The following is a 25,012-nucleotide window of genomic DNA, read 5'->3' as shown; positions in this document are numbered from 1 at the left end:
CACTTAAATTTGTCTGTTTTCCAATGTAATTCGTTTTTTCTAAACATATCTTTGGCATCTCTGTACTGACATTTGTTTTAACCTATTGGCCGACATACAGAACACATCAATACCAATATATCAATATATATATGTAAGAAGCCAATACTGACTGAAAATATTGGCTCTAGTACTTATTAAAACATCATACCACTCTAATATTTAATACTCCTCTGACTGCCGAAATGTACCAGCTGTCACTTGTACGCTGTAATATTTAACTGGACACATTGAATATTTAACTAGTTTGGTCCAATATTCAACTTACACAAGTGTGATGTGGAGACTCGAAACCTCCGGTGCACAAACACTGAGAACGAACTTTACAGTGAATCTTGTGACTTTTGTGTCCAGCAGAAAAAACTTTAGGAATAAACAATAATTACATATTTTGAGATTCTTTTTTTAAGAATTTTTAACACAAAGCTGAGCAAAAACTCAGAAGAGACTCAACAGCCAAGCATTTCTGCGTTCTCTGAGATTGACACTAAAATGAGAATAGCTGGTCCACCTGGTCAGGTTAGGCTAACCCGCTGTTGCTAACTTTGGAGCTAACCTCCTTCACTCGTCCAGCAGTTTGGGAAACAACAGATGACATGTTTCTTGGTCTTGAGAAGCTGCAGTCTGTGCTGTACATTTACTGCCAGATTGACAACTTACCGCTAACCTTTTCCTCTGCTCCGCTCGTTCTCACACACTCGCTACGCACACGCTATTGCTTAAAGCAGCTACGCTACTCTACCTTTCACATAGACGTCCTGTGAAGAATGAGCAGAGAGAGGATTCTGGGATTTGATGCACTGGCCAATGACTCCAAACAGTTCCAGGATAACATTGGGTACCAGTCCTCCCATTCATTTGAATGGGGGTAGTGCGTTTTTCGGCTGTGGCCCTTTCCGCACCGGACTGCGGCCGGAAAGTTGAGCCAGAGTCAACTTTTGGAGAAACCCAACCTGACGTCACTGCGGCTGAAGGCTGCGGTGGCCAATCACAGCGGGAGATCAGACTGATCAGAGCTGTAAACGCCGCCATGAGGGAGCACAAAGACGTTACCAGGAATTTGTTTGATAACGTTAAAAGTAAAGTTAGACTTTGCTGTCGGCTTCCTGACTCATTTTAAAAAAAAAGACAAGAGAAAGAAAGAGAGAGAGAGCAGCAGTGGTGGAGCGAGCTAGAGAGTGAATGAAGAGAGAGCGCGCTGGTAGCCGGAGAAAGCCGGTGAATCAGATCAATAAAACGTTATTTTCTGATTGTTTCACAGCAGTTACGTTCTAAAGCACAAATAGACACACACACACACACACACACACACACACACACAGCTCCGCACAACCCTGCGCCTGAACGCCACACCGCCTGGTCTGAATACAGAGATTATTGTGCGAATGAAAATCACAAGTAGCCCTTTGATATGATATTTTCGTGTGGATTTTGTCCCCCATCACTTACATTGTAAGTGCGTTATGAAGGGATGATTACAGCTCCTGACTGGTGTTTTAAGACAGACTTGAAAAAATGTGAACTGGTCCTTTAATATGAAAACACTGCGTACTCTTGTAGTAAAGGTAGTAGTACTTGTGTGTCGTTGTGGTTTCCAGATAAACAGATTATGGGATGCTATTTCCTTCCTTTCTTCCTTCCCTCCCATTTATTCCTTTCATCTCTATTCATCACATTATCCGTCCTTCTCACGCTTGTTTCCTTCATCTTACTCTTCATCCATCCAGCTGCACAGAAACACAGCAGCCTCCCTCCTCCCTCCTCTGCCTCTCCATCACCCCCCCCCACCTCCTTCTCCTCCTCTTCATCCCCCATCTGCGCAGACTCTCCCCCCTCCCTCCTCTGCCTTTCCATCATCCCCCCCTCTTCCTCCTCCTCCTCCTCTTCATCCCCCATCTGCGCAGACTCTCCCTCCTCCCTCCTCTGCTGTCTCATTTTATGGAGGAGCTTCACATCTGCAGCGCTCCCTCTCTCTCTCTCTCCCTCTCTCTCCCTCTCCCTCTCTCTCTCTCTCTCCCTCTCTCTCTCTCTCTCTCCCTCTCTCTCTCTCGTTTTTGCCGAGCCTCACGAAGCGTCTCGATGATGGTTTCTATTTGAGGTGGTCGTTCGCCTGTCAGTCGCTCAGAGAGGAGGAGGAGGAAGAGGAGGAGGTGTAGTTTGTGGCGGCTGCATCTGCATGGCGCTGGGGCGGGAGGCGACACTCGGCTCGGCTTCACCATGATCGCCGTGTCGTTTAAATGTCGCTGCCAGATCCTGCGCAGGGTGAACAAAGGTAGAGAGACATAGAGAAACACTGAGAGAGAGAGAGAGAGAGAGAGAGAGAGAGAGAGAGAGAGAGAGTGTGATAGAAGGTTATGCATGTTTGCATGTGTGTCATGCATGCATGCATGCGTGTGTGCGTGATGGTGTTTTCCTGGTCGAGCGACATTTGGTGTAAACTGCTGACATTGAAAAGAGAGAGAGAGAGCGGGTTGTTTATGACCAAAGCCAGCTGTGTGTGTGTGTGTGTGTGTGTGTGTGTTTGTGTGTGTGTGTGTGTTGAAAATGATCTCCTGATGGATTCATTCAGTCGATCGCTGCAGGCTCCGCTGGACGAGAGACCTTCAGAGTGACTGTGAGACACGAGAGAGAGAGAGAGAGAGAGAGAGAGAGAGAGAGAGAGAGAGAGATGTGGAGATAGCGTTGCATCTTATTTTCATGAATGTAATATTCATGCTGTGTATTAACAGGGGAGAGAGAGTATGGAGGAGAAACGAGGGCAGCCAGACAGACTGAGTGTGTGTGTGTGTGTGTGTGTGTGTGTGTGTGTGTGTGTGTGTGTGTGTGTGTGTGTTCAGGTTTTTGTGATCAGATTATTCTCAGACTCTGATTCAGTTTGAAGCTTCAGGTGTTTGTTTTGTGTTTTTTAAATAACGTGTCAGACGTAGAACAAGTGAAAGTGATGCATTGAAAATGTTACTGAAGTATAAAATCCAACTACTAGCGCAGCAAAATTGCACTTAAAATACTAAGTGTATTTTTTATTGTATTTTATTTGCATAAGAAAAACAAACTGCATATAATAATGTGTTGAAGGAATAAAAACGTTTGTGTTTGTGAGATTTAAAAATAATTTATGAAGACATCTCACCCCAAAAAAGGAAAAGACATAATTTATTTATTAATGAAAATATATTTTTTATTCATTAATACATTCAGATTTATTTTGTTGATATATTATTTGTGCATGACTGACTTAAGTATAAAATACAACTATTAACTCAGCAATTTTTAAATGTTTTTTTTTTGCTTAGTTTATTTATTTGCATAAATAAGAAAGAAAAAAAAAATCCCGTAATGCTTTAAAGGAGTAAAAATGATTCTACTGGTGAGATAAACAAAATAATAATTATGAAGACATCTCATCAAAAAAGGAAAAAACATTTTTTTTTATTTATTCATGAAAATAATATATTTTTATTTATTTATTAATATATATTTATTTATCGATATATTATTTGTAAAAAAAAATATTAGATTAATTCATTTATTTATTCATTAAAATATTCATGAAGATATCTCCCAAAAAAGAAATAACTCATTAAAAACAAAAATGTATTTATTTATTAATATATTATTATTTAATACATTATTATTCTCCAGATAATATGTTTATTATTTTAATTTTTAAATAATTTATTAATATTTATTCATTGATATAATATTTGGTTTAAATGTATTATATTTATTTATATATATTTTATATATAGAGGGACAGTTTGCTGACAGACTGTGACCAGTGATTGATGGTTTATGGTTGATATTCGTGCTGCAGATGTGAAGCTCCGACTGGGCAGTAATGTGACTTTTTGGTCAGGTGACCTCTGAAGGTCAGACGGCTGTTTTCAGACCTGAGAAAAGATTGTTGTTGCATCTAAACATTTATCAAACACATATATGTTCATATATATCATATTCTTTGCTCTGTATGATGTTAATATCTGATCACTTTGATAAGACGGGAGATGTTTATTGACCGCAGGGGAGAATTCAGGTGAAAGAAAGCAATAAGAATAGAAATAAAAATAGAAAATATGTTTTTATTCACTTTTTCAATTTGTGAGCTGAGTGGAAACGCTGGAAATTTGACAAAATCTCAAAATATTACAAAAAAAAAGAGTTTCTGTTGTCAGAGGTGTAAAAGTAGTTGTGTGGATAAATGATAACAAACATGAATCATATGACTTAAACGTCACTGAAGAGCTAAAAACATCAGGTTGATGAGGAGCGATGATGAGGAGACTGTAACCTTCCTCACATCAATACATGAAACAAACAGAAACATGTTTCCATCATGGTTTTACATCATTTGAGCTTCAACTGTTGCTCTTTTAATGACGTCATCTCGTTGTGTCTCTTCTTCTGCGACGGTTTAAAGGAACCGACTGTTTATCTTCACAACGCAACTTCAAATATTTGCAAATCAGCTACGTTTGGATGGAATCTTGGCTTTAGATGTGAGGATTTACTGTTTTTCATTGACACACATAACAGTTATTTGAGTATCTTTATGTTCTGGACTCTTTGTTAGACAAAACAAGCAAATTGAGGACATCATAGAGGACTATAAGACATTGTGATTAGTGTTTTTTCACAATCATTTCACAGTCCAAACAATTATTTTATTTATTGAGAAAATAGTCGACAGATTAATCAATAATGAAAATAATTGTTAGTTGCGGCCTTAAACCTTGAATTTATAGTGCAGTAATGTTTGATAAGTAAAAGTTTCAATGTAAAAATACTCCATTACAATCAAAAGTCCCTTATAAATATTATGAGCTTGATGTAGTTAAAGTATTGCAGTAAAAGTAGTGGTTTGGTCCCTCTGACTGATATATTATTATATATGACATCATTAGATTATTAATAGTGAAGCATCAGTGTTAGAGCAGCATGTTACTGTTGTAGCTGCTGGAGGTGGAGCTAGTTTACACTACTTTATATACAGTTAGCTAGTTTAGTCCAGTGGTTCCCAACCTAGGGGTCGGGCCCCTCCAAAGGGTCAGCAGATAAATCTGAGGGGTGGTGAGATGATTAATGGGAGAGGAAAGAAGAAAAAACAAAGTTCTGATACACAAATCTGTTTTCAGTTTTTGGACTTTTTCTCTAATCTTTGATTTTTGCTGAAATATTGGATCATTTGAACATTTATTGAAATGAAAGCATGTGAGAAGTTTAGAGGGAAAAATCACTATTTGGTGGAGCTGTTAACAACTCATAGACATGTGAAATGTGACCCCGACTACACACTGCTTTTTGTAAGACGTCAAAAGCCAAAAAGGTTGGAAACCACTGGTTTCATCTTTAACAATGTGTTGTATTTTAAAAGCTTGTTATATTATCCATTGTGTCAAATCTTCATCTGAAAAGTAACTAAAGCTGTCAAATAAATGTAGTGGAGTAGAAAGTACAATATTTCCCTCTGAAATGTAGAAAGTAGCATCACATGGAAATACTCAAGTAAAGTACAAGTACCTCACTTGAGTGAATGTACTCAGATAGTTTCCACCACTGAACATCATACAGTAAGTATTGCAGAATGACAGATGATCACATATGATACAAAGCTGTATTTATATATAATATAGTAAACGTAATATATTATTAACTCATATTATCTCATGTAAAGTACTTTATTAAAATCAGCAGTCATGATGTCATAATGCAGGCCAATCTATTGTAAGAGATATACTACTGATTTTTTTTATTTATTTGTGTTTGTTTGTTTGTTTGTTTGTTTGTTTGTTAAAGCAGTTTTCTATGGTTTAGGTTTGAGCAGGATAATGTCAGAGATAAAATCTCATCATCAAACACAAACTGAACTCAGAGAATCTTTTTTCAGTCTCGTAATTGTGATCATGTTGTGACTCGTGAGAGCTACATTATTCTTTTACTGAAAATTACTTTCTTGTTATTCACGCTGTGAAAACTGAAATTGCAAGACATTTTACACATCATGCAAAAATAAAACTTGCAATTAGTTTTGATTTATGGACATTTTATAACATCCGTAAGGTTGCAGCAGCTCACACCTGCAGATGTTTTCATGCTGATTTCTCCTCCCGCCGACGGCTGCTAGTGTCGAGTGTGTTGTTTGAGGTTTTAGCTAATGTATACTGTAAAGATTAAAAATGGAACATCACTGTGTCACAGCAGCTCTCAGCGGATATTAAATATACAAGTAAAAACACGTTTCTGCTTCAGACGTGAGCTGTGGGAGATTTTGTACATTTGTTTCCCGACTTCACATCTACTGTAAGACCCGAACTTTACAGACGTTTGACACATCAAACATGTGGGTTTAAGTGTTAGTTTGTCTTAAAACATTAGACATAATTGCCTGTCCAGAGCTAATAATTGTGTCCGCTAACAGTGTAATGTAAATCGTTTTAAGAACCACTAAGGATGTGCAGAGGATGTATTTGTATCTGTATTTGTTGAGGCAGCAAAATTATTTGTATTAATATTCGAATAAAAGTGGAAAGAGGCTTAAAAATCCTGTTTTTGTTTTTGTTACATTTCTAATTTTGGAAAATTAAAGATGAAAATTAAAGTGATGTCCAAATTAAGTAATATGCGTCATGTAGCAGGTGGATGTGACTCCCCCTCGTTGAGACCTGGTGGTAGACGTAACAGCGGAGCAGAGGAGAGACACTGAGATAGCGACTAGAGCTGGGCGATATGACCAGAACCTCATATCACGATATAGCACATTTTCTGTAAATTCAATGAATAAATATTTTATATAAAATGACCACATGGAAAGGCCTATTTCTTATTACATTTTACATTAATCCTCCTGCTGACTGTGAATCTTTGCTATATGGTGTGCTGCAGGCAAAAGCTTCTTGCAATGTCTCAGTCTGGGGTTTCTTTTGAGCGCTCTGCTGTACTTTCATGGCTCTCATCTGTAGACTCTCCCCATACTCTTTGACATGACTTTTGCGTAGGTGGTAAAAGAGGTTAGCGGTGTTTGAGTTTGAAGAGGGGACCGGTCTGCAGCATAATTTGCAAAATACAGTTTTCTGGTCCGTGTCAGACTTTTCATACCCAAACCACGTCCATACGACAGAAGTATCCCCTTTCTTAGGTACGAGCTCTTGTGTACACTCCTCCATGTGCGTTTATGTCGTCTCGCCTTCGTCCTTTGCCTTTGCCTTACATCCGACTGTGCGGAAGAACGCAAAGCGTCGTCAAATGACGAAAGATATTGCCGTAAAGAGTGTGATTTGCAACACCACGATATAAACGATATAACATAAAATGAAACGATATACATTTTTCTATTGTCAAACGACATATCGTCATATCGCACAGCCCTAATAGCGACTATAACTGACCTGCTCGCTGGTATTTGACATGTTTTTTTTTCTCCCCAAAAACAAATATTCGTAAAAACCCCACTATTTGTGCTTTGCCGAATAAGGTATTTGTATTCAAGCACACCCCTAATAACCACCAACTTCTCCTGCTCAAATATACACCATTAAACACTCAATTAAACCAGCTTAAACTGTTAATTTCTATTTCTTTTTCTTTTCAGTCAACAACAGCAGTGATAATAAAGAAAAAAAAAGAAAAACTGCATTAACTGAACACTCGTTGCCTGCAGGTGACATGAATGTAAAACTTGCAGATGCTAAAACTTTTAAATCTTGTTTATCAGCACTTGTACATTTTTACAGCCGCAGTTACTTTTCTTGCCTGTAGGTGGCGCAGGTCGGACTGAAGCTGCTGCAGGTGGATGATAGTAGCTGAGTCTTGGTTCAGGCGTCTCATATCAAAAACATTGTGTGTCCTTGTTTAAGAAATTATAGCTCTGTCTAATATGAGCTTCTGATTTATATAACAAAACACCACAGTGTGTAGTATATTGTATTAGGCTATATATATATATATGTGTGTGTGTGTGTGTGTGTATATATATAGTATGTAGAAAGGAAGAGATGTTGCTGTCCTACATCTGGAGGAGGAGGAGGAGGAGGAGGAGGCTCAGCTTTTATCTTCAGTTAGTTATGGTGTGTGTGTGTGTGTGTGTGTGTGTGTGTGTGTGTGTGTGTGTTGTCAGAGTCTCATTGTGTTTCTGAGCTCAGCTGCTGGAATCGAACAGAAACAGAACGGCCGATCTCGATCAGTTGGATAAATCATTTGGTCTATAAACTCAGAAATCGGTGAAAAATGGCTCCGACTGCCTGTGAAGTGGCTTCTTTTATCTGAGCAGCTAAAGAAATATAAAAAATATATAAAATTTGGTCCTCAGACCCAAAAATATTTAATGTACTAAGATTCAAATCAAGGAAAAACAGCCAGTTCTCCCATTAGAGAAGCTGAATCGTCAAATATTTGACATTTAATCGATTCATTGAAGAGTTGTTTCAGCTCTAAACAGAACAGCGTAGATCTAGAGCAGATTAGACTAAAATAGAACCAAACAGAAGACCAGAATATAAAACACTACAGTACACTAGAATAAAATAGAGCTCAACAGATTGGGGCTGCAACTAACGATTATTTTCATCATCATTTAATTTGTTGATTATTTTCTTGATTAATCGATTTAGTTATTTGGTTTATAAAATGTCAGAAAATGGTGAAAAATGTTGATCATTGTTTCCAGAAGCCCGAGATGATCCACAAATGCCTTGTTTTGTCCCGACCAACAGAGAACTAAGGAAAGCAGAAAAATACACATTGGAGAAGTTGGAATCAGAGAATTTGGAGTTTTTATTCTTAAACAAATGATTCAAAATGATTAATCGAATTTCAAAATAGTTGCAGAGTAATTCAGTTGTAATTGATTAATGGACTAATCATTGCAGCTGTACACCAGACAGATGAAACTGATTCAGGATGAGGTATGAAGTGAGTGTCAGACTGCTGATTCACAAACAAACCTCGGCTCACGTCAGTCTACAAGACCAGAGAAGAGTGAAAAATGTTTGCTGGTTCCAGAGTCACAAACTGGAGGATTTGATGCTGTAAACTGAATATCTTTGTGTTGTGGAGAATTAGTTATTTTTTAATATTTAACTGACATTTTATAGACGACAATTGTTGGTTTCTGTTTGTATGTCAGTGGATGTTGGGAGGTGAAAATGTTTTGCCCCCGTTTAGTTTGTTTTGCCTGTTTTTAAAGCAAAGCAAACTTTATTTATATTATTCAGTGTGCTTCACATAAACAGATATGTATATATATATATATAGTATATATATTAATACACATACTGCATAAACATACACACATATAAACAAAAATGTAGAAAAATACAATGTCATTGTTACTGTTGCAGTTGTTGACCAAACACCATCCGGTAAAATCAACTTTACAATATTAATCAATGAATCATCCAATTAAAACACTCATCCAATCAAATCTCTGCCTCCAGATTGAGCTACATGACATCATCATTCATAGCTTGGCGCCGCCTCTGCTCTGTCAGCAAAAAGCATATTTTTTTTAGTCGGACGTCTTCTCTGAGTGATTACATCACCGGGGGGGTCTCCCAGTGGACTGCACAGATTGGTCGAGACTTCCGTAGCCCACTGTGTTCTCCACAGGGATTGGTTGCTGCTCTGATGAGGTCACCTCTCTGCCTCTCTCTCTCTGGCAGTGGTTTCTTTATTCACGAGAGCAGGCTGACTTGACAGACCTCTCAGCAGCAGCTTCAGCCTGCTGAGGATGCTAACATGCTAATTTACTGGCTAGTGAGGCCAGGAAGCTTTTAACTTTAGACTTACAGTAACTCCTGTTAGCATTTTAGCTCTGAGATGTATTTTTGTGGTGGAAGCTCTGCAGTTGATGATGATGATGGTGAGTACAGATGCGTTATGGGAGCTTGTCAAGAACATCTGACTTAAACTTAACTGTGTGGGTTTAACTGGAGCTTCAGAACCAGTTAAATAAAACTGGTTGAGGTTTGGAGCCAGTTAAAGAACTCTGTAAAACCTCTAAAATGGTTAAAGGAACCAGTTAGAAAAAATGGTAGAGCTTCGGTACCAGTTAAAGGAACTGGTAAAAGTCTGGAACCAGTTAGGGGAAGTGGTACTTTCTGAGATACATACAGTAACTGGTTGAGCTCCAGAACCAGTACGAGGAACTGTTGAAGCTTCAAAACCAGTTAAAGAAACTGGTTGAAGTTGGGAGCCAGTTAGGGGCACTGGCAAAGTCTCTAAACACTTATGGGTACTGACAGATCTTCAGAACCAGTTTCAGAACCAGTCAGAGAAACTGGTTGAGCTTCAGACCCACTTAGAGTATTTTACAGAGCATTGAAACTAGTTAGAGAAACTGGACAAGCTTCTGAACCAGTTACAGAAACTGGTCGAGCTTCTGAACCAGTTGGAGAAGCTGGGCAAGCTTTGGAACCTGTTTGATAAACTGGTAAAGATTTGGTACCAGTCACAGGAAATGGCTGAGCTTCAGAACCTGTAAGAGAAACTGATAGAGCTTCGGTTTCAGAAACTGGTCGAGCTTTGGAACCAGTAAGAGGAACTGGTAATGGTCTGGTGGTGCTTCAGAACCATGTACAGAAACTGATAGAGGTTTGGGACCAGTTACAGGACATTGCTGAGCTCCAGCACCAGTTAAAGAAAACTGGTATAGGATAGGAACCAGTAAGAGAGGCTGGTGAATCTTAAAAACCAGTGCATGTTTGTTACTGTGTATTGAAACGTGTGTTTCTTTGTGTTGCAGATGAGGGGCCGTACACCAAACACTCCGCCGGGCCTCGACCTCCAGATGGAGCGCTGGCCATCAGGAGGCAGAGCATACCAGGTATCACAAACACACATCATTTATTTTGTTTTATTTTGTGATCTGTTGAGTCCCTTCCTTTCTTTTCCATCTCTTTTGGTTCTGCTTTATTGGATTCCACCTACAGAGCCAATAAGCACACCGATGAAGATAACAGCTCTGAAAATAGAATGTACACAAACGAAGAGCGAGCTGATGTTTTCTATCTGTGTGACCTGCAGGAAGCTGCTTGCAGTCGCAGTTTATCTCCTCCCACCTGGAGCTGGTGGCCTACTTGCAGCTTGAATCTAAATGCTGCTAATACTGCTGTGAAAACAAGTAAACATTACATCAATGACACAGCTGGTACAGAGATGGAAACCCCTCAAGTTCACAGTTTCTCTGATAAATTAGCAAAACATAAAGAGAGTAGAAGAGCTTCGGTGCTAATTACAGAAAATGGTAGAACATCAGAGCTGTTCCAGTTAGAGGAACTGATAAAGGTCTGAAACCAGCAAAAGGAAATGGTGAAGCTTAAGAGCTACATACAGGAACTGGTAGAGCTCCGGAACCAGTTACAGGTACTGTTAGAGGTTTGGAACCGTTTGACAGATGTACTAGTAAAGCTTCAGAACCAGTAAGAAGAGCAGGTAGAGCTTCAGAGCTAATTAGAGTGACTGGTATAGCTTCTGAACCAGTAAGAGGAACTGGTAGAGGTTTGGAACCAGTAAAAGGAACTGGCAGAGGTTTTGAACCAGTTGAAGACATTGGTCAGGGTCCAGAACCAGTTAGACAATCTGGTAGAGCTTCAGAGCCATTCAGAGGTTCTGTTTGAGCTTTGGATCCAGTTGCAGGATCCGGTTGAGCTTCAGAACCAGTTAGAGGAACTGGTGGAGGTTCAGATCTACATGCAGGAGCTGGTAGAGCTCTAGAACCAGTTAGAGAAATTGATTGAGCTTCTAAACCTATTAGAGGAGCTGGTAGAGCTTCTTTACCAGTTAGAGCAACTGGTATAGCCTTTGAACCCGACAGAGGAACCGGTAGAGCCAGTTAAAGGCACTAGTAGAGCTTCACAACCAGTTAGACAATCTGGTAGAGCTTCAGAGCCATTCAGAGGTTCTGTTTGAGCTTTGGATCCAGTTGCAGGATCCGGTTGAGCTTCAGAACCAGTTAGAGGAACTGGTGGAGGTTCAGATCTACATGCAGGAGCTGGTAGAGCTCTAGAACCAGTTAGAGAAATTGATTGAGCTTCTAAACCTATTAGAGGAGCTGGTAGAGCTTCTTTACCAGTTAGAGCAACTGGTATAGCCTTTGAACCCGACAGAGGAACCGGTAGAGCCAGTTAAAGGCACTAGTAGAGCTTCACAACCAGTTAGACAATCTAGTAGAGCTTCAGAGTCATTCAAACGAACTGGTCAAGCTTTGGAACCAGTTGAGGGATGCTGTTAGCTTCAGAACCAGTAAGAGGAACTAGTAAAAGTCTGGAACCAGTTAATGAAACTGGTAGAGCTCAAGAATCAGTCAGAGAAACTGTTAGCGCTTCAGAGACATTCGGAAGATCTGTTTGAGCTTTGAATCCAGTTGCAGGATCCAGTCAATCTTCTAAACCAGTTAGAGAAGCTGGTGAAGGTTCAGAACCTGTTAAAGGATGTGGTTATTGATTTTGAACCCATTAGAGGAAGTGGTAGAGCTTTGGAACCAGTTGATTGACAAACTGGTAGAGCTTCAAAGCCATGTGGAGAGACTGGTCAAGCTTCTAAACCAGCCAATGGAGGTTCAGAATCATGTCAACAAAAGCAAAACCCCCACCGATCATCCTCAGTAGAATTTAGATTTACAGATAGACGCTCTACTCTGCTCTGCTGCAGATACACCTCCTATGAAGGCTGAGACAATCTATTTTAGACTTATAGTAAAATCTGAAATAGTACAGCTTAAACAAAACTCTGATGTTCTCTGAGAGAAGCTTTGTTGTAGTTCTGCTTCTCTTCAGTGTGAAGTTAACTGGCGGTTTGTGAAGGAATACATTCAAAAGTTTCTCCCCCGGCTGCTGCAGGAAGCTGGTTTGAAGATTTGGGGTTGACTGAGCACGCTGACACAGCGCTGATGTTTTAGAAAAGTTGAAAAGGACAGTGATGCTCTTTGTAAAGCCTCTTTGGAGGAAGAAGATAAGGGAGGAGAGGAAGACAATGATGGTCACTGCCAAAGATCAGACATTGTAATCCTGTCTGAATGAAAGAGGGTGAAGCCCTGCCTGGTTAATATTAAAATACAACATTTCAATGAAATCCTGCTCTCTGTTTTATCACCTGAGGGCTGGTCGCATCACATTGTTCCAGCTCTGCACTGAAATATCCCTCCCTCTATCCATCTCTCCCTCTGTTAAATATTTCAGGCGTTTTATAAAATATAGATGGACGACAGAATAGATGACTTCACTTCTCTCTTTGTCCAGATTATTATTTTTTTTCTCTGTGCTGAGAGAGAAAGAGTCAGAGTGCAGAGACAGAAAAGGAAGAAAGAAGGATTTAAGCAAAGAGTAGAATTGCTCAGTAGAATATTTTTATCTTTTTGTGATGTAGATGAGTTTCGGGGCTGCTCGGTGGTGGAGTTGATGAAGAAGGAGGGGACGACACTCGGTCTGACGGTTTCAGGCGGCATCGACAAGGATGGGAAGCCCCGGGTTTCAAACCTGCGACAGGGAGGCATCGCCGCCAGGTGAATCTTGAATCTGTTTTTTGAAACTATGAAAATACATGTTTGTGAGCAGTTTTTAAAGATCTTCAGTAGGAACCAGTGGAGCTGAGAGCCACAGACAGAGTAGGGAAGTCAGAAAATATTAAGAGACGGACTAACACATTGTTGGCTTTGGTCTTTAAAAAGATATAAAATAACATCAGCTTTAAACTTTAATTATCCTGATAATATCAGTTTCTCATTTTCACTCAAGTCAGCTTCTTGTCTAGAACGTCCTGTTGGTCTTTATTATATATATTCAATACATATATTTATGTATATTTATATTCATATTCAGGGGCTCTACTGGAATATCTTGATTTACATGATTTCCAGTTAAAAACTCCTTATTTATCTTATACTGGTCCTTTATGCAGCCCCTCAGTTCAGCCTCTGTCTGAAACAGGCCGTTTTAGCTCCTGTCTCTTTAAGGCCCTGCCTCCTGATGAGCCCACTCTGTTCTGATTGGTCAGCTTCAGGAAGCTTCCTCCGGCTCCAGAGGCTACGTAAACAAACTAAAGTAGCAGGATTTCACTTCTTTTTCTTTTTCTTTACTCAAAATATAAACTTCTCAAATATATCCGTACATGTTGGAGCTGAATCAGATCCGAAATATGCGAGTGGACAACGTGAACAACCTCAGCAATAAAGATTAAAGAACGGACCGCCGTTTATGAAAGTAAAAAAAAATAAAGGCAAACTTTGCAATCAAAGTGTCAGAGCGGGCTGAAACCTGCAGTCAGCATACGTTCATTGAACTTTGACCATGTTTAACATCCAACATCAGAATAGGATATAAATTACAGAAAATCACAAACAGTAGAATATGCCCCCTTTAAAGTAAAATAAGAGCTGATGTTTCGACTGTCGCTGCAGGAGCGACCAGCTGAACGTGGGCGACTACATCCGCTCCGTTAACGGCATCAACCTGGCCAAGTTCAGACACGATGAGATCATCAGTCTGCTGAAGAACGTCGGGGAGCGAGTCGTACTGGAGGTCGAGTACGAGCTGCCGCCTGTCTGTAAGTAGTTGTTAACGGTTCGTCGTAATTTAAGGAGAGCGGTTAGTGTTTAAACGTTATACACCGTGTTTCTTTAAAGCTGCAGTGGGTCAGAGGTCATACTGATGTGTTGCTGTTGTGGTGTGTTGCAGCAGTGCAGGGGTCAGGGGTCATGTTTAAGAACGTGGAAGTCACGCTTCACAAAGAAGGAAACAGCTTCGGCTTCGTTATCAGAGGTGAGTGTGTGTGTGTGTGTGTGTGTGTGTGTGTGTGTGTGCATTAAAAATAAATAAATAAATAACTACATGTCTTTCTGCTTGTAGGTGGGGCCCATGAAGACAGGAACAAGTCTCGCCCCATCGTCATAACAACCATCAGGCCGGGTGGTCCGGCTGAGAGGTACGTGACCGCCTGTCTGTCTGAAGGGTTTTTGTCCTTTAAGAGCTTCTGTACAAACTGAACACTGTCCTCTCTCTCTCTCTCTCTCTCTCACTCTCTCTCTCTCTCTCTCTCTCTCTCTCCAGAGAAGGAACCGTGAAGCCGGGCGATCGGTTGCTAAGCATCGATGGGATTCGTCTCCACGGCAGCACCCTATCAGAGGCCATGAGCATCCTGAAGCAGTGCGGGCAGGAAGCCACGCTGCTGATCGAGTACGACGTCTCAGTGATGGGTCAGTTAACGCTCTCTGTTTGTGTTTTTAGTGTGAAAAAACCGTAGTGATCGCGGTGGCGTTGACTCACTGAACATCTGATGCGGTGCACGTTTAAACACAGGATCCAGGAAGCTGTTACAACCATTTATTATTGTAGTCAAGGGTGGAATGAATGGATGAACAGATGGATGGTGGATATTACAAATCTGAATAGTAGCAAACAAATAATTGATTAAATGAGGTAATTTAGGTTATGATTTGAACTAATTTCTCTTCTCTTTACTTAACATAGGATTAATCAAGGAATATACATATACATACAATACATATCAACCAGACAGAATATTATAAGTGGGGAGTTATTTAACCTTGTTATATGGGAGGGTCTAGTCAGGAGTAGCAGTCTGTGCAGTGAGGCAGGTGGGGTTTAACAGGTGGTTAATATTCAAAATAAAACTTTATTGATGTTAAGCTGAGAGGTAAGAAAACAGATAAAGAACTCTTTGAATGAAAGAAAAAACTTTAGATTAGAGAAATTAGAGAGATGGCATTAAAAAAGCCATATATAATATATATAAATTACACTACATTAGACTATATAAGTGGATTGTGGAAATATTTGATTAAATTTAATTAAAATATACCTGTTTTTGTCCATAAATTCAATTATAGAAGAATAATGTGTCATTAGATAAGAAATTAATAAAAAAACAAATTTCTTTGTGTTGTCTGTGTTGTCCTCTGTCAGACTCGGTTGCCACGGCGTCGGGGCCGCTGCTGGTGGAGGTTGCCAAGGCGACTGGCTCCAGCCTGGGCGTTGCTCTGTCCACCTCCATGTTCTGCAGCAAGCAGGTCATCATCATCGACAAGGTCAAACCAGCCAGCATAGCAGACAGGTACCTGACCTCTGACCTCTGACTAGGGACGCACCAACCTGTGACGTGAGGCTGTTAACTACAGTTGACTTCCTAACTATAAGTGGAGATGTTCATACTCAGTCATGTTTTTAGGCTTTTTGTAGAATTTAAAATTGCTTCTCTATGTTGCATCAACTTCATAACGTCACATTTTTGTCTAACACACGTAACACACACAGTTCCTGCTGTAGAATCACTGTTGTTGTGTTCAGATGATATCAGATGATATGATTTTATTGGAACACACACAGGAAGTAGTGTAGCATCTTTAGTAGCTTTAAGCATCGACATTAGATCAATGTGGATCCGTCACATCTGGCGGATATCTGATATCTGAAGTTTCTAACCTTTATGTGTTTATGTGTCTTTTGTTATGTTTTCCTGTGTGTGTGTGTGTGTGTGTGTGTGTGTGTGTGTGTGTGTGTGTGTGTAGGTGTGGCGCCCTTCATGCAGGAGATCACATCCTGTCTGTTGATGGAAAGTCGATGGAGTTTTGTTCTCTGGCTGAAGCCACTCAGCTGCTCTCTGCTTCCTGTCAGACCGTCCGCATGGAGATCCTGCCGCAACACCAGGCCCGACCGGCCCTGAACGCACCACAGCACGGTATAAACACACACACACACAGACGGCCCAACCGGCCCTGAACGCACCACAGCACGGTATAATGAAGTGAACACATTTTTTCTGACAGTAAAAGCAGAGATGTTTGTGTTAATAACAGTCAGAAATCATTACAGATTCAATTATTCACTCTCAGAACACTAATTTGAAAAATAATGACGTTAACGTACGACCTCCAGAGTGTCGAGTAACAAAGCGATATCGCTAACTAGCTTTTGATCATGAATCACCAAACTTGCAAACCATGATTTCTTGTATTGGAATCAGAAAAAATACATCATAATAAAAATTTGTGGAGTTTAGGCCAGATATTTATTTTATCTGCTATTTCGTTATTGTGCAAATAAGTAAACAAACAAATAAAACATACAGAGAGCCTGAATAAATAACAACATAATCAAACTATTAAAAAAAAGTGTTTCGAATCAAATGTTAATTTGATGAACTTTTGGAATTTCTTTGAACACATAATCTTTTTAAATGGAAGAAAGTAATTATTTATTCAGAGAAATTCCAAAAATGAATCAAAATTTAATTTGAATTGAAAAACTGAAAACTTTTTTTCAGGGTTCAAGATCAATACTTCAGCTTTCAGTTTCAAATACTGTGTTTTAGTTTACAATTTTGTCCCTCATTTTGCTCCATGCTCAGAATGCAAGCATGTTTTTAAATGGAGATTTAATAGAAATGAATTAAAGTGAAATTGATTTCAGAGACGTGTGGATTTTCTCTGTTTTTATCCAAAGTTGACATTTCTTCTTGGAGCAGCTGATAACAGCACAAAGCAGAAAAGACGTCTAACCGTCTGTTAAAACTGAATATTAAATGATTGTAGAAAAGTTTAAGATTAAAACCTTTATTTTAATGGAATTTAATGACTGTTTTTGTCGACATTTAACTGATTCAACAGGATCTCTTGAACAGAAACACACCAGGCCCAACTGGCTTTGAACACATCGCAGCAGAAAACAAATAAATACATGAAAACATAATATATTTATAAAAGATCACATAGAAACATGTGATCTTTTTTAAAGCTGTGATACAGGCAGCTACCTGACCTCTGACCTCTGACCTTTCCTCTTGTCTTAACCTGAACACCCTCCTCTGTGTGTATTTGTGTGTGTGCAGTCAAGGTGCAGCGTAGTCCCCGCCCCCTCCCCTGGGAGACCGGAAGCTCCACCCCCATCCTCCCCCCTTACCACTACAACACGTACCACCCTGACCAATCAGGTGCCAGATCGCACAACCGCCATACAAACAACCCTCGTACGTCCGCCTCTCTCTCTTCCTGAAGTGTGATGTTTTTATTTCAGCGACTCCTGCTCACCGTCTTCTCTCTGTCTGTCTGACTCTGTAGCTCTCAGCCACTCGTTCTCTCCCGGCTCCATGTCGGCCTATAGTCTCTCGTCCCTCAACATGAGCACTCTGCCCAGGAACATGTATCCCACGAGTCCACGGGGCACACTGATGAGGAGGAAGGCGAAGAAGAAGGACTTCAAGAGCTCCTGTGAGTCTGACGTCTCTGACTTTCTGTTGTCTCAGACTTAAAAGAGTGATTTTCCACCTCAACCTGTGTTTCAAGTGTTGCAGGTGTGTGTGGATAATGCTGCAACTAATGATTATTTTCCTTATCGATTAATCATTTGGTCTATAATATATTGATCACTGTTTCCCAAACCCAAGGTGTCATCCTCAAATGTCTTATTTTGTCCTGACCAACAGTCGGCAACCCAAAGACATTCAGTTTACTGTCGTAGAGGACTGAAAGAAATCAGAAAACGTAGAGTGAAAAAGATTATTATTATGATTATCTTTGGTCCCAACGGGGGGTCTCGACCCTCAGGTTGGGAACCACTGCTTTAAGGCTCACCAAGAGACATTTATCTAGTTTTTAACTCGACTCTTGTCTTGTCTCTTGTCTTTCTCTCAGTGTCTCTTGCGTCCAGCACCGTGGGTCTCGCCGGTCAGGTCGTTCACACGGAAACCACAGAGGTGATGTTGCTCGGCGACGGCATCATGGGGTTCGGACTGCAGCTGCAGGGCGGAGTCTTCGCCACAGAAACGCTCTCCTCACCGCCGCTCATCGCTTACATCGACCCCGACAGCCCAGCTGAGAGGTGAACACACACGTCCATACATAAATAATATACATGTATTGATATTCAAGATTCAATATTACACAGAAAAATGTGTTTTCAGCCTGTATGTAACACACAATACTAATAATACCCTCAATAATATTCAGTCAGTGCTTCATAATGATATTTTAATCAAATATATGGTATATAATATATAATATTCAGTATAATGATTCAATAAAACTTAACTGTCCAATTATCTGTAAAAGGTATCGGCTTTGCTTTTACTTAACTTGCTATTTTAATTAAAATATGTATTATTTTATTATTTATTTTGAATATATTTTATCTCTTTTTATCTGGATTAATCCAAGTCAAACTAAACCAAATTTACAGAGGCACAAACATGCAAAAATGGGTAAAAATGTAAGTTTTTCCTTTGGATTCTTTAAAAAAAAAAGTATTGTTTTGGTGTTTTTGTTTAATTTTACTGTTCTGTTTTGTCTGCACTCATGTTACAAAATAAACTACCGTTGTCGCCGTCATGTTAGGCTCTTAAAATGGTTTACACAAATTAAAAATTGGAGTTTTGTGGTTTAAATGATGTTAATTTAGTCAAAGTTTGAGTTGATGCCACCAAAAAATATAACAACCTCCTCCTGGCCTGTAATTAGACAGCTGTTTAGGCGGTTATTCTTTTAATTGTATTTTGCTAATTGTTTTTGTTTTTAGTTGTGCAGAAAACCCTGACACACGTGGTGTGTGTGTGTGCCTGTGCGTGCGTGCGTGCGTGTGTGTGTGTGTGTGTGTGTGTGCGTGCGTGTGTGTGTGTATATGTGCGTGTGTGTGCGTGTGCGTGTATATGTGTGTGTAGGTGTGGTATCCTGCAGATCGGTGACAGGATTTTATCCATAAATGGAGTTCCTACTGAAGACTCCACTCTGGAAGAAACCAATCAGCTGCTCAGAGACTCGTCCATCACCGCTCAGCTCACACTGGAGATCGAGTTCGACGTGGCCGGTACACACACACACACACACACACACACACACGTGCACGTTCACTATGTGCTCCGCAGCAACAAACCAGCAGTCTGGTGTCTGTGCTCCTGTTGTGGCTGATTGACTGACAGTCTGTGTTTCACTCTGCTTCTCTGGTGTCTCCCTGTAATTTGTCAGACTCTTTGTCACTGTAACATACTCTGACTTCTATAAATATCCACCTACGCCTGAGCTGAATGAAACAACACAACATGTTGTCATGAATGACTCAGACACATTTTATGATTTGTAGCCAGAGGAGGAGATATCACTGCTGCTAATGACAGCATATGGACATATTTGCACACATACTGTTGTACGAGCTCCATAATCTGAACCTCAACTCCATCCAACATCTTTGGGATGAACTGGATCACCCAACATCATTAATGCTCTAATAGCCAGATGGGAGCCAATCCCTGCAGCCAGACCGTAGCCTGTATATAAAGATGGAGGTAGCGAGGTGTGACATCACCCGTTTGTTTGCATTGGTCCAGAGTTGCAGCTTGTGGTCGTTTGGAGTCAGGACCTTCCAGATAAGGAGTGCAGGTTGTTGCCTTTCACGCTCTAAACTGTGCTAACAAGGCAGCAGAGTTTTCCAGGGATTTTTTTTAAGACAAAGGCTGGAGAACGTGTGTGATGCGGCGTACACGGTTTGCGTTCACATAAGTGGAAAAAAATCATGATTTGAAAGACAAAGTGTCCATCAGGATTTAAATTTTACACCAAGATGCAACAAAAAGATGAAAAATAAAGGTTGTGACAGATGACGGTCTGGGACGATGTGTTTCACGATAGTTTGGTGCCGATTTGATTCAGGATCGATTCTCAGTTCAAAACCGATGCTCGACTGAATGAATAGAAAAGGCGGCACTGTTTTCAGTCTCTTGCTCCAGTTTACTGTGTGCAGAACCAATCACTGGTGTCCTTTAGTCCACTGAAATACGATATGAAACAGAACTCACTGATAAGATAAATGATCCGCAGCCTTTTGGCTTTAAAAAGGTTAACTGCATTAATGAATTATCTTACAGTCTTACAGATCACACTGGCTCCTGTGATGGAAACATGAGGATTTAATGGATAATTATGAAAGTGAAATATATTTCATGGAGCAGAGGCTTTTAGCTTTTACTTTACTGTTGAAGCAGCTGATAACAGAAAAGACATCTGTTAAAACTGGACTTAACTCTGTTGAAAAGTTAAGTTTATTTCTACGGCATTTAATGACTACGGGGAGTTTTCAATATCTCAAAGACTCAGATACAAAGAATCCGTCATCTCTTAGTCCATTAAAGCCATAAACAAACACACCAGTGGCCCACAGTAGCATGGGCTGATTATTATTATTGTTGTTGATGATGATGATGTTTGTGTTCTGTTCTGTATTATGAATGTGGGAATGTGTAATTTATTGTACTTTTTATCACAGTATTAATGGGATGTATTTATATATACGATGTATAGTATTGTTGAATTATTTGGTAAAGCAGCAGCATTGTGTGTCTGAGGTAAATTTCCCTTTGGGACAATAAAGTCTTATCTTCTAACTGGTTCTACTGGATCTCCTGGACAGATTTAGTGGCAAAAGCACTGAAAAACATTACAGATATAGTTAGTTAAATGTCAGATTTACATGTCAGACATTAACTCACGAGTGTAATGTTTGGATGTCCACATACTTCTGGACATGTAATACCTAATTTTTTATACTTTCTGTGTGAATTAATGTTAAAAAGTGAACAACTGTTTGCCTTTAAACTCGTGTTACCATCTCTTTCTCTGTGTCTGTCTCTCAGAGTCGGTTATTCCCAGTTCAGGAACGTTCCACGTGAAGCTCCCAAAGAAACCGGGAGTGGAGCTGGGAATCACCATCAGCTGTAAGTCAAGACTCACTCGTGTGTCTTTATCCACCTGTTTTTATTCACATTTTCAGTTTGTGTTTTAAATAACCTGAGTGGAAACTCCAGATCTTCAAAAAAATCTCGAAATATTGCAAAAATGTTTTTACACAAAGTCTGAGGTATAAAAGTTGGCAGATTTATTTTCTTATCTGTGCTTGATTTTTCCAATAAAGACAAATTGTCGTTGAACTAAAGGACATTTGGATTTTATGATAAATGACCTTGAGAATATAAACTGTATAAAATGAATAAAATCAAACGAGAAGAAATGCTTTTTACAGTTAGATTTCTTTTAGGCCTAAAGGGTCCTGACGGTAACCCAGATATTAGTAAGCTAACGTTAGTTTTGTCACTTGGTTCATTCAGGCAGCTCAGACAACAGCTCCACCTGCAGTTAGTAGCTGCTGCAAATATTCAGTAACAACCAGTTTGTTTGGTGCAACTGGTTTTTCTGCAGTTAAATGCAGACAAAACTGAAGTCCTGATCTTTGGCCCTGACAATCTTCAGTCAGCAATCGGGCAGAACCTTGGTGCCTTATCTTCATCTTCCTGGTCTTGTCTGCGCAATCTTGGTGTAATTTTCGACCAATCCATGAGTTTTGAAGCGCATGTTAAGACGCTAACTAAATCATGTTTCTTTCACTTGAGAAACAGCCAAACTCTGGTCTGTGGTATCAAGAAATGAAATGGAGATGTTCATACATGCTTTTATCTCATCACGCTTGGACTACTGTAACTCTCTTTTTACTTGTCTTAATAAATCTTCCATATAACACTTACAAACTGTCCAAAATGCTGCTGTTAGGCTTCTAACACAATCCAACAGATGGTCACATATAACTCCTATTTTAATCTCTTTGCACTGGCTTCCAGTAAATTTTAGAATTCATTTTAAAATTTTGGTGCTCACTTATAGAGCCCTACATGGCTCCACAGTACATTAGTGACCTTCTGCACCCCTACAGCACCAGTCGAGCTCTGAGATCCTCCACCCAGGGCTTTCTAAGTGTAACTCATACACATTTTAAGACCCAGGGAGATCATGCCTTCCAGTCAGCAGCCCCTAAGCTCTGGAATAGTCTTCCAACAAGCTTAAGGTCCTTGGATAATTGTAGAGTCCTTTAAAAAGCAGCTAAAAACCCATTTGTTCAGACAGGCATTTGGGTAGTATGTGCTATTTTATCTTAACTTGTCCATTTTATCTGCTCGGCTTGTGTATTTTATCTGGTATCTTTGCTTTTCTTTATTCTGATTTTATTTTTATTTCACTTTATTTTATTTTATTTCTTTGTGAAGCACTTTGTAACTGGTGCTTGTGAAAGGTGCTATATAAATAAACTTTGCTTGCTTGCTTTTAATTAAGTGATGCGTAAATCTGCACTTAATAAACACTTATGTCAGGTTCAGACTTAACGATTTCAGCCCAGTAATGGCCGGACCCGACAGCCAGGACCAAAAAATGGACATCAGGCACGACAATTCATCGTTAAACCATGTAGATTATAGGGATGTGCTGCTATTAAATCTTCCCACCACGATTATCGTTGGTAAAAATATCACAGTAAAGACTATTATCACGATAATCATCAGAATTACCTGAAATTTTACTATTATACCTAAAATACAGTAAAATTACTTCACACCATGATCGTCTTGGATTTTGTTCACTGAACAGTTGCCATGATAATCACGGTAATGACAGTAATGGAAATGGTCGGCAGCATGTTTCATCACTGTAGAAACAGTATACCTGTAACATAGTGGACGACAACCGACGCCTCATGACGTCCCGACAAAAAAGACCAGCATGTCAAGATATATTTTACTTTCTCTCACCTCGTACATTGTTCCATGACGTTGACCAACATGTGCTCAGAGTTTTTAACACACCAAGACGAAAGAGGAGTGATGTTGTTGGTGCTGCTCATGCTGGGAGGTGGAACTGTCTTACCAGACAAAAATAATATAGAGTCTTATTAGGGACCGAGCCCAAAAGGCAGAGGACTACTGTTGTGTGTTTGTTTGTTTGTTTGTTTCTTTATTATTACACCACTTAAACCCTAAATTTGACCCCCTAAACATGCTCAAAAACTCACCAAATTTGGCACGCACATCAGGTCTGGTGAAAAATTTTATAAAATGTAAAAATGAACCCCTAAAGTGCCAAAATGTGCTCTCTAGCGCCACCTATGTAACTAAAATGGCCACCACAGCCTGTAGGAATGTCGTAGAGAGATCAAACCAAAACTCAATTATTCGTCTCATCAAGACCTACAAATCATACACTGACACCCCTGACCTAAATGTAACAGGAAGTCCGCAATTAGCCTTTCAATATAAGACTTAACCCCAATTTTGGCCTCTGAACAAACGCTATCTCCTCCGAGGGCGTTAATGAAATAGGCTTCAAGCTTTAATAGGTGACTTATGACACTGTGCTGAAAAAAGTTGTTAAAAACTTTGTAATAACTCGAACAGTTTGGATTTTATAAGCCCTGAAAGTTGCAGTGCCACATCACACCTTACAATGTAAAATAATGGGGAGGCATGACCTTTGTGTCAAACAGAGGCTTCTGACGTCTAAACTATAAGTCTGACCACTTTCAAACCTGTATCAATGGATTCTCAACGAAATTTCCTACTAAAAAATATAATTTTTAATATAAGATTTGGCCAAAGTAATGGGATTTATGACGATATTTCACAAGAAGCGTACTCTAAAATCCTCCTCTCCAACTGCTCCTGGTGATGTCACTCCCTCAGTGCCGTGAAACATTCCGCAATACACACTCAGTATAAAATCACAGGAGGAGCAAGAAAAGACTTTAAAACTCACACTCTAATATCTCAAAAACAGTAAAAGATAGAAAAAACATGTAAATTCAAGATTTGTAGGTCAAAGTCTCATGACTCATTTAAAGTTCAAATGAAGTCTGTATCTAAAACTATGTGGAAGCAGTAAATGTTCAAAAAGGTGTGGGTTCGCTCACACTCTCTATTCAAATATATGAGTATTTTTCTGTGTCCAGCTGCAGTTACTTATTGTCTCTACACACCTGACGGTACACATGTCAATCAAACTTTGACCAGGTCATGTGGGTTAAAAATATTTCCTTTTCTAAAAATAGACTCGATGAAAATTAGGAAAATAATTTGTTTTACACACAAACTCATCAAGAGTTTTCAATCTACTAATTGAAATTCAAGTGAATGGGCCCAAATCTTGCATAATTTTGATGACACAGGT

The 25,012-nt window shown here is 39.6% G+C and overlaps 1 protein-coding gene across 8 annotated transcripts in view; it reads left to right on the top strand.

The window, feature by feature from the left end:
• Window positions 1-25,012, top strand: part of grip1 (glutamate receptor interacting protein 1) — a 72,986-nt gene that overhangs the window by 31,568 nt on the left and 16,406 nt on the right. For 5 of the 8 annotated variants that reach the window (XM_044343673.1, XM_044343670.1, XM_044343669.1 and 2 more), the window contains exons 2-14: window positions 10,775-10,855; window positions 13,396-13,531; window positions 14,426-14,571; window positions 14,703-14,786; window positions 14,874-14,949; window positions 15,075-15,220; window positions 15,951-16,098; window positions 16,553-16,722; window positions 17,872-18,009; window positions 18,101-18,250; window positions 18,674-18,860; window positions 19,696-19,841; window positions 21,661-21,741. In XM_044343673.1, coding sequence (XP_044199608.1) covers window positions 10,775-10,855; window positions 13,396-13,531; window positions 14,426-14,571; window positions 14,703-14,786; window positions 14,874-14,949; window positions 15,075-15,220; window positions 15,951-16,098; window positions 16,553-16,722; window positions 17,872-18,009; window positions 18,101-18,250; window positions 18,674-18,860; window positions 19,696-19,841; window positions 21,661-21,741 — 1,689 coding nt within the window. Of the gene's footprint in view, window positions 1-2,113; window positions 2,312-10,774; window positions 10,856-13,395; window positions 13,532-14,425; window positions 14,572-14,702; window positions 14,787-14,873; window positions 14,950-15,074; window positions 15,221-15,950; window positions 16,099-16,552; window positions 16,723-17,871; window positions 18,010-18,100; window positions 18,251-18,673; window positions 18,861-19,695; window positions 19,842-21,660; window positions 21,742-25,012 lie in introns of those variants that run through there. The other 3 variants (XM_044343672.1, XM_044343674.1, XM_044343668.1) reach the window with 3 other exon arrangements.

The sequence above is a fragment of the Thunnus albacares genome, chromosome 23, assembly GCF_914725855.1.
Source record: "Thunnus albacares chromosome 23, fThuAlb1.1, whole genome shotgun sequence".
Taxonomy (NCBI): domain Eukaryota; kingdom Metazoa; phylum Chordata; class Actinopteri; order Scombriformes; family Scombridae; genus Thunnus; species Thunnus albacares.
The sequence above is the reverse complement of the archived record's forward strand: the minus strand, read 5'-3'. Positions and strand labels throughout refer to the sequence as shown.